The sequence below is a fragment of the Olea europaea genome, chromosome 21 (genome assembly GCF_002742605.1).
Source record: "Olea europaea var. sylvestris chromosome 21, O_europaea_v1, whole genome shotgun sequence".
Taxonomy (NCBI): domain Eukaryota; kingdom Viridiplantae; phylum Streptophyta; class Magnoliopsida; order Lamiales; family Oleaceae; genus Olea; species Olea europaea.
This window is the reverse complement of record NC_036257.1, coordinates 9,854,489-9,863,488: the sequence shown is the minus strand read 5'-3', so window position 1 is coordinate 9,863,488 and position 9,000 is coordinate 9,854,489. Positions and strand designations below refer to the sequence as shown.

The 9,000-nt window shown below is 34.3% G+C and overlaps 1 protein-coding gene across 1 annotated transcript; it reads right to left on the bottom strand.

Moving 5' to 3' along the window:
* Positions 1 to 545: 545 nt before the first annotated feature.
* LOC111370565 lies at positions 546 to 4,682 on the bottom strand. Its single transcript, XM_022992327.1, has 2 exons — positions 4,178 to 4,682; positions 546 to 1,018 (listed from the first exon to the last, which is right to left on the bottom strand). The coding sequence occupies exons 1-2, from the start codon at positions 4,478 to 4,480 to the stop codon at positions 875 to 877; spliced, it is 447 nt and encodes a 148-aa protein (XP_022848095.1). The 5' UTR covers positions 4,481 to 4,682; the 3' UTR covers positions 546 to 874.
* Positions 4,683 to 9,000: the final 4,318 nt, after the last annotated feature.

The window sequence follows — 9,000 nt, the reverse complement described above, 5'->3', positions numbered from 1 at the left end:
AAAGTGATTACCTAGATATTTGAGAGGATCGGGTGATTTAGGTTCATTTCATCGGAAAAACAAAAGCGGGATTGCTCCGCTAAAGAAATTGAAAAGCCTTCTCATTATTATTTCACTGATCAAATCCCAAAATGGTATTCAGGCCTCGAATTTTGAACTTTTCGTACAAATTATTCAAGTCTAACAGTTGTTTTCATCTGCCTTCTGCTTTCAACTCCATTTTATGAAGTATTCCTGTCAAATAAACCCACCCCCAACAAATAAAAGAGGTGTTAAATGAGATGAGACAAACTGTTCGACTCGCTCAATCATGGCTCGACTTGCCCCACAAACGGGCTTCTTAATGGAGAGAGTCAAACTGCTCACAACTCGTGCAAATATAATTTTTTTTTTTTTTGGCTGAAATTGAATATTTTACCCATTATGACAAATCTACTCATGAGCCAACTCGTGCGAACCACGAAAAAACTGATGTTCAGCTGGCTAGTGGGGTAAGGTAAGCGAAGCTGGCGAGCAGGTAGAGAATATTCGGTGCATTGAACTAATTAGGTAAGTTTCAAGACGCAAATTACAGAACTGTGAATCATCGAGCCCAAACTATCTATGTACCAAAGCATACAAGAAAATTATATAACTTTTTATATAAACTAAAGCATACAAACGATAATGGCTACCTAAATACAGAACACGCTAAAAGGCCTAGTCGAAAAAAAAGGCCTCATTCCAAAAACTTGATTTTGCACCCATACAAATGAGTGATTTCTGCTCAAGTTGACTATCAATACTCTAATGAGTATGCTTTCTGATTCATCCACACAAGCAAGCAGTCAACTCCTGATGTTTAGAGCTTGATGGCACGAGTAAGTTGGAGAAACTAGGCATCAATAGACGAATATGCTAATGGGGAAGGCGAATGCATGCCCTCCGTGGGACAGATCACAGGAGCTGGTTGTGCAATAAAAGTTGGAACGTTATCTCCCGGCATCAGCACTGAAACTTCTCTGGCATTAACAGATACCTGGAAAAATAAGGTATATAAATCAGAAGGCCAAGATTCAGAACTACCGATTATCTTATGGATAGCTTCAAATATAAGCTGAAGCACGCAAAATTGAATCTAAACCTGGAGATGTTAAAAGCTCAGCCAGGAATCTATCACTGGCAGAATGTGAATTGCTATCCTTGTAATATATTGATGCAACTTATTAAAAAAAAATGATATCATATATAGAACTAACCTTGTAAGTATTTTATGAGGTTAGTCGATATTTGAATCTTTATTATGCATTAAAAAATTATATCTACATGTTCTCTTAGTGAATTTTTGTTGTTCTGATGAATTTTTCTCACAATGAACTAGTGAAAAATGAAACAATTACAATACTGAGTTCATTAACGGCAAAACAAGATTAACGAGAAGCATTCACTCAAGGAAAAGCAAGCATAGGCCACGTCATGTTACTCGTCCCGCAGCATGTCCAACAGAAAATGCTAAACACATATATAATTAGGGGATCCTAGGGCTGGACTCGCCAACCTTTGAGGTAATGTGTATATGGGCCTCCATCCATTAAAAACGAGGTTAAGGGTCAACCTATATCTGATCAATGGAAACCATCCATTTGAGTGTAAAGTCAAGATCTGTATGGAAATGACTATTTTACCCTTATATAAAATAAGGGGGCAAACAAAAAGAAGCAAAAAGTGCCCGCCAAAAGAAAGGAGGAATAAAAAATAGAGAAGTCATCCCCTCCTGCCTAACCTAGCATCGGCATCTCCTTGCCCCAAATCCAGCACCCGCATCTCCTTCACATATCAAATTCTAGCTTCAAACGGAGTTCATCAAACAAGATTTACCAAAAAATTTACACTATATAGTCAAATGGATGGTTTCTGTCCACTAGGGATATAAAGTCACAGTCTTATATTGGTTGAAGATCTATAACCTCGTGCTTAAAAGTTGGGGTCCCATATCCACACTACTTCCAAGGTTGTGGGAGTCCAACCATAATTTTCCCATTTAATTATTATGATATGATCATATCTACTAATGAGTTGAAGACTGAAACCTTTCTGTATTTACAATTAACTATAGTCTATAGCCACTGATTAGCACGTGCTAACACAAACTCAATCAAATGCAGTTATAATAGAGAAAGCCTACACGTGTAATTTTGAGTAAACATTAGGATGGACATCAGAAGAGATACCACTTTTCATTACGAATTTGAAATGAAATTCGTAATTTTACGAAACGCATTACCCATGTTTGGGCAAGTTAGTCTATTGATATTTCTAATTTGACTATCGGATCAAGTCTCTAAGTTGACACGAAAATGACTTTTTTCACTTTTAAACTTAACCAATTTCCAACAAGAGGTACCCATTTCCCAGAAGCCAATACACCACAACAGCAGCGTACTTTCCCCTGCAAGAGGTAGATAACATATTGAGACTTCATAATTTTACGAAACACATTACACATGTTTGGGCTCCAATATTTCCAAAATATATTTTTGACTAGCTCATTTTCGGCCAGATATTCTTCCATAAAAAAATATTACATGTAAATCCAAAACTTTTCCTTAACCACACTCTCCAAAAAATTACTATACCAAAACACATTTTTTCCCAAATCACAATTAAATGGTGCCCAAACAGGTGCTTATATCATTTTATTAGGATTCAATTAGAGAAGTAAAATGCTAGCCAGTGCAGGAATCTTGCAGCAGTATATTAACCTGAATAATATAATTCATAACTAATCATTAGCATTTATAGGTAAGGGCTCAGCTTTCAGTAATAATTCTGAATAGTTCATAAACCATAAATATTTTCTCTATCCAAACGTTCCCGTTTAGAAGTTTGTTTGCAAAAAGGGTTCTCTCTATGGGAGGCAATGTATAAACAAGAATATAAACGAGAAGTTCACACAATTGCACAACTACAAGCTGAATCTTAATTGCTCATGCTACCCAAGCGTATTTAGACTCGAGACATTATCACAAGTCACAAAACTGAAAGGTTGCCATGAAGCAAGTCACATCTCATTCCGTGTCATCCTTGAAGCCTGAAGCTTTGAGTTGGATACATAATCCCATGACTATTAAACTCTTATTGTCCATCCACCAGTCCTCCAACTTAGATAAAGCATTTTATTATCCACAAACAATATTTAGTGCCCTTTTGACACTCATTAATTTATTTTATAGTTTGCTACAAGATCAATTTCAACCACACATTTATACAATAAAATGTTTTATACGTATGCCAAAAATTTTTCCATACTTTTTAACCACACATTCTCCTAAAAATAATAATCAAACTCATTTTTTCACAATTAATGAGAATCAAATAGGCTCTTAAATAAACTCCATCTTTAATACTTTGGACTAATATTATAAGCAAGAAAGATTTAAGAACACTCAATAATTCAATAAATAACAAGGAAGCAAGTTGTGCATATAACTAATGCTAGAACGACATTAAACAAACAAAGAGATTTCATAGGTTACAAACCTGTCTCCACACCCCTGGTTTGGTCATGTGGGGCATTGAAAATACTGGTTGTGATGGGTCTAAAGGATATCATATACAGTGGTGGGGCTATGGCTAAATCCCCATAATGAAGAACTATATAGGCATATTAGCTTTAGAACTCATTAATTTGTAGTTGGGACCAATCAACCAGCTAACAACTCTTCAATGGACCATTATGCTAAATATCATATATAAGTGGTGCATACCTAGTGTCCCAAAATCTGGGAAATATGCACATGCATATAATGTAAAAGAATTTGACACTTTACAATAAAAAAACATCAGATACCCCTCCTAGATCAAGGAATCTTGCAGCAGAAGTGCAATCAGAAAATATTGCAAACCAAAACTAGGGACTTACAATTCAGTTTTCAAATCTAGGACATTCTTACAAACAGAAGCATAATGCATTAATTGAATGAGAAAGGGAGCAATCAAAATTGCAAAAAAAAAAAAAAAAATCAGATTGTCAAAAATAATAGAATTTTAACCACATATTACCTTATAAAAGTTGTAATTTGCACTTATAAACAGAAGTAAATCATAAAAAGGGATTTATATGCCAAAATGCAGCAGATTCCAAAAATTCAACATGAATTGCCAAAAGATTTATGTACGGATTTGTGATAACACTCACTTTAGATGAAGGGTGCTCAATCTTTGAATTGAACCCACCAATTATGTTGTTCTGAGACTCGATATCAGTGTGGCGGCGGGGGCCACCAGACGGCGTTAGAGTCTGCGAGTTGGTTCTGAGGAACTTCTCAAAGATAGCCATGACAAGAAACATAGAGATGAGAATGGCGGTAGCAACAAACCCAAAAGAAACTGCATTCACCGAGTTATCAAAATGGGTCCAGTGGTCATCTTTCTGTAGGTACGAAGGCGCACTACTTGGCGCCGGCGGCCAACCTCTAAAGCCCTCTTCTTCTACTCCCATGACTACGATTTTTATTCAATTATTTTCCAAATAGACTAAAATATTTTAAGCTTTAGCTTTTAGCAGTAATACTGTTTAAGATTCTTTGAGATAGAAGCGAAAGGCACGAGGCGTCACCTATGGTTGGAGAGAGAGAGAGAGAGAGAGAGATTCTGGAGACCGACGGTGTATGCATTTTAACGTTTTTAAAGAAGAGTTGGAATGCACAGTGTTTTCCGCAGTTGAAAGGAACGTCTTTCCGTCTGTATTTCACTCAGGATAATTTCAGGAGAGTTATTTGTTTGACTCACATTATTTGGAAAAAATATAATTTTTAACGGTAATTTAATATTATTTTAATTACACATTTTTTAATAAAATAATATTACACATAAATTTAATCAAGGATAAATTCAATTATAACTAGTTTAACCCTTGTTTGAACCACATTACTGGAATGAAAAAATATTTTTGAATAGTATATTGATGGAAAATATGTGTTTAATTTTTTTCATTCCGTCAATATACTATTCAAAAATATTTTTTTCATTCCAGTAATGTGGCTCAAAGAAGGTCTAAACTAGTTATAAACGAATTTATCCTTGATTGTTAATCTCTCATTAAGTCTTTATTTGGGGTAAAATAAAAATCAAATTTTTAGTAGATTATGATAAAAGTTGATGAGTCGTGTGATTAAAAAATTATAAATTTCATAAAATATGTAAAATTAATTATTGAATTTGACTTTAAAATTTAATTTAATTTTAATCAAAACCGGATAGGGTTTAAAAGGTTATTAAAATGCTCACTAACAACTAAACAATCCAAAAATTTTCCAATTCATCATAAACAATTTCCATTTGTATACCTGGACAAAATATTTCATATGATGGATGAAAGAATGATATGAAATACAAAATTTATGAATATTTTATTTATTTTGTGGGTTGGAGGGGGTGCGAGGGGAACTCCTTCATCCCCAATTAGGGACGTCAATTGGGCCGAGCCGGCTTGGCTCATCAAAGTTCGGCTCGTGGGCATTTGACGAGCCTGAGCTCGAGCCGAGCGGGGGGTCCCGTCCAATGAGCCGAGCGGCTCATCCAAAAATGTGGAAAAAAATAAAATTTTATCAATAAAATTTGAAAAATTTACAAATAATAATAATAATAATAATAATAATTCACGAGCTCACGAGCAGCTCGTGGGCCGAGGCGAGCTCGAGCTCGGATCTTGAAAAACGAGCCACGAACTCGGCTCACCACGAGCCCGAGCTGAGCTCATGAGTTAACGAGCCGAGCTGGCTCGGCTAGACCCACTGCCATCTCTATCTCCAATACTAGGTTCCTCTACAATACTAATAACTTCAATTGACCTAAGTTCATAATACACACCCCATAAGTTCTAATTCTACATTTCCCAATTAATTAGATGCCGTTCTTTTTGTGTTTCAATTTTTAACGTTTTCAGTTTCGAATTCGTATTGAGGACCTGTTTGAAAATTGCTGAAAATAAGTTCTTTTTGTCATTCTGGAAAACTATTTCTCAAAACATAAAACTGGAAAACGCGTTCACTTTGAAATTTTAAGAATATTTTAATCAAGAAATATGATTATTCAATAATTTTTAATAGTTTAATATTAATATAATATTAAATAACATATAAATTTTGAAGTCAATGAATCTGGAAATATTTTTTGACAGATATAAATAACACAATCTAAGAGGAAATCAAGTGAGCGAGCAAAATGAGTATTTAAACGTAAAAGTATACAATTAATTTATGCCAAAAAAGAGAGAGAGAGAGAGAGAGAGAGAGTAAATTTAATCTCACTGATTGGTGATGGTTCGTCAAAATGAATATAAGAATATACAGGTACGAATTTATTAGAATAATGTAATAAGATGTTCAAAATTCATAATTCTCCTATGGAAACATGGGGTTACATTAAATCTGGGAAGATGGAGCACACATTGACGGTTGGGTAAGTAAAACAAGAATGCATCAAAATCAAGAAAGCATACTTTCATCTTTTACTGATGAAAGCAGAACAAGAATTTCAAGTACTAGCAGAGGTGGAAGCGAAGTGGTCCAAGGGGTAGGAGTTCGACAAGTAACATGATTAAGTAATATTTTCTTTAGCATTTTCAATTAATGTAAGGGAAGTAGTCTTTTTAATTTACTGCTTTCATTTTTCCACATGTAACTACAGTATTCCTCTACCATAAGTGAGGTAAAAAAAAGTCATAACTCTAGCTAATGACCACTAAGGGAAACATATCCATAGCACGACTCTGTACCAAACAAACAAAACAAGAATTAACATAATAAATCTCATTTCTTTTTCACCTTTTTCAATATAAATCCTCAAAATAATAATATTAGTAATAAATATCTGTCCTAGTTAATAATAAAAAACCAGCATAAAATAATTAAATATTATTTTTCTTTAAATAAATAAGGAAATTTTGATAAAATAAAACTCCATCATACAAGCCCTGTTGGTCTTCGGTAGCCTGGTAGAGAGCGTCATCAAAGAATCACATGTCAATTAGAAAGGAATATAAAGAATCAAAAATAAAAAAAGGGAGAAAATGTTCTAAAAGATCTACTTTGTTTTTCGACAAAACACAGGAAATCGTCTTTCATTGATCAATTCCAATAAAGAGAACGTGATTGCAAGAAAGAGAAGCAAAATTATTCTTATAGAGCCGACGATTTGGAAGGCAGAGCAAACCCTAGGCAGTTTTTTCAATCTTCTTGATTCTTACCACTGCTGTTACGGGATGGAGAGTAAAATGAACAATCATACTACTTGTACAATAATGGATGACAATCTTTGTTTGTATTATCACATCCATCCATTTTTAAAATTGTCAAAAACCATTTTTTAAATCATTGGTCCGGAATTTGCCACCTCCAATGTTGTCAACAATGTTTGTCAACTAACATTGTACAATTAACTTTGCTGGCTGTACAGACCCTGCGTTCATAGGGCCTATACAGGCCAGACTGAATACAAGGAGGGGGGGGTAATTTTTTTTTAAATAATCCCCCACCCCCTCACACAGCATGTGAGGGGGCCTGTACATTAGGTTTTTTTCTTGTACAATAGCTTAATTTTAAAATGAAAGAGATGGGTCGTTTTTAGTTTGTTCCCTGTGCTTCTAGTGTTTTCATTATTTAGCTACAAACACTCATGACGGGTAAAAGGTCGTTTTGTGTTTTTAGTACTTTTTTTTTGGAAAACTCATTTTCGAAAATAGAAAAGAGAATGCGTTTTGATCGTTTTGAAAAATCGAAAATAAAAAAAAGACCTGAAAACAGTCAAGAGAACAGACCTTCAAATTTTCCAATTTAGATGCGAACCCTAAGTTTGTTCTCCAAATCAATTTCTCCAATTGACAAATGGAAAATTTTCATCCTCATCCAATAATTTCCAAGTAGTTGACTATCAGTGTGGCCAGATGTTTATAATGAAGTCGCTATGAATAGAATTCAACCTGGAAAGATGTGTAAAATGCTCAAGGTACGTCAAACTGTATTTTAAGTCCGTACGATTTGCCTTATCATTGAGTTTGTGTTACTTTAGATATTTTTAATTATGAAGAAATTGATATGTGAAGAACAACTATGACTACATTTTAGCTGGTAAGTTTTTGGAGATGCACTACACGTACAGGAAAGTGTCCCCCTGTGCTTGTTGCAGATTTCTTCTACATGTAGCTTTTTTCAAGTTTTTGTTGGTGCCTAAACGTTGTAGGGATGTACGTGTGTCGTTTCTATGCTAATTTTTGAATTGCAGTGTTTTTGTTTTTGGCGTATTATTAGTGTAAGAATATAGGGATGTAGGTATAAGCACAATTAGACCTCGCAAAGAATTTTTAGATTTAACTGGCCATCAGCGAAGTATAAAACAACACGTGAAGAGAAAATTGACATAGAGGTTTTGAGTCCACAAGATTATTTAAGAGAAAGGTTCATGGTGTCTTCAACAACGTTTCATTACCAGGAAACACAAAAACGGGGAAATATGTTATTTGGAGTCGATTTTACCATGGATCTAGGATCCATACTGTGAACTTTTTTTACTATTGATGAATTATATGATCAAGAATAGAGATGAAAATGCTCGTTCTTTCATGCGTTTAGCTATGTCTATGATGCTATAAATTTTGGTTGTAGATTTTGGGATTGCGGATTTTATTCACTTGTCGTAGATTCTAGGTTCGCTAATTTATAATGATCTATTATGGGATCCCTAACTGTAGGGGTTTAATTCCTATTTATTTTTTTTTGGGGCCCCCTTTTTTGGGGGTTTTTTCCCCCCCCCCCCCCCCCTTAAATTTTATTGTTATTTGTTTAGCTTTTGTTTTCCTTTTTCTTTTGTCTTTTTACCTTTTTTTTTTTTTTCAAATTTTATATTAAATTGAGGGGTACGATGGTCATTTTACATACAATTTGAAAATTTTGAGACTCTATCATCATAAAAAGATCTCAAACACAAACTCTTGAAAGGTTTGGGACTCCAATGCTAAAAGTT

Excerpts from the sequence above, each read along its gene's own strand:
- LOC111370565 (XM_022992327.1), bottom strand. The coding sequence starts at position 4,480 with ATGGGAGTAGAAGAAGAGGGCTTTAGAGGTTGGCCGCCGGCGCCAAGT. Across the intron at positions 1,019-4,177 it reads TTGAGCACCCTTCATCTAAA|GTATCTGTTAATGCCAGAGA; the intron begins GTGAGTGTTATC and ends TTATTTTTCCAG.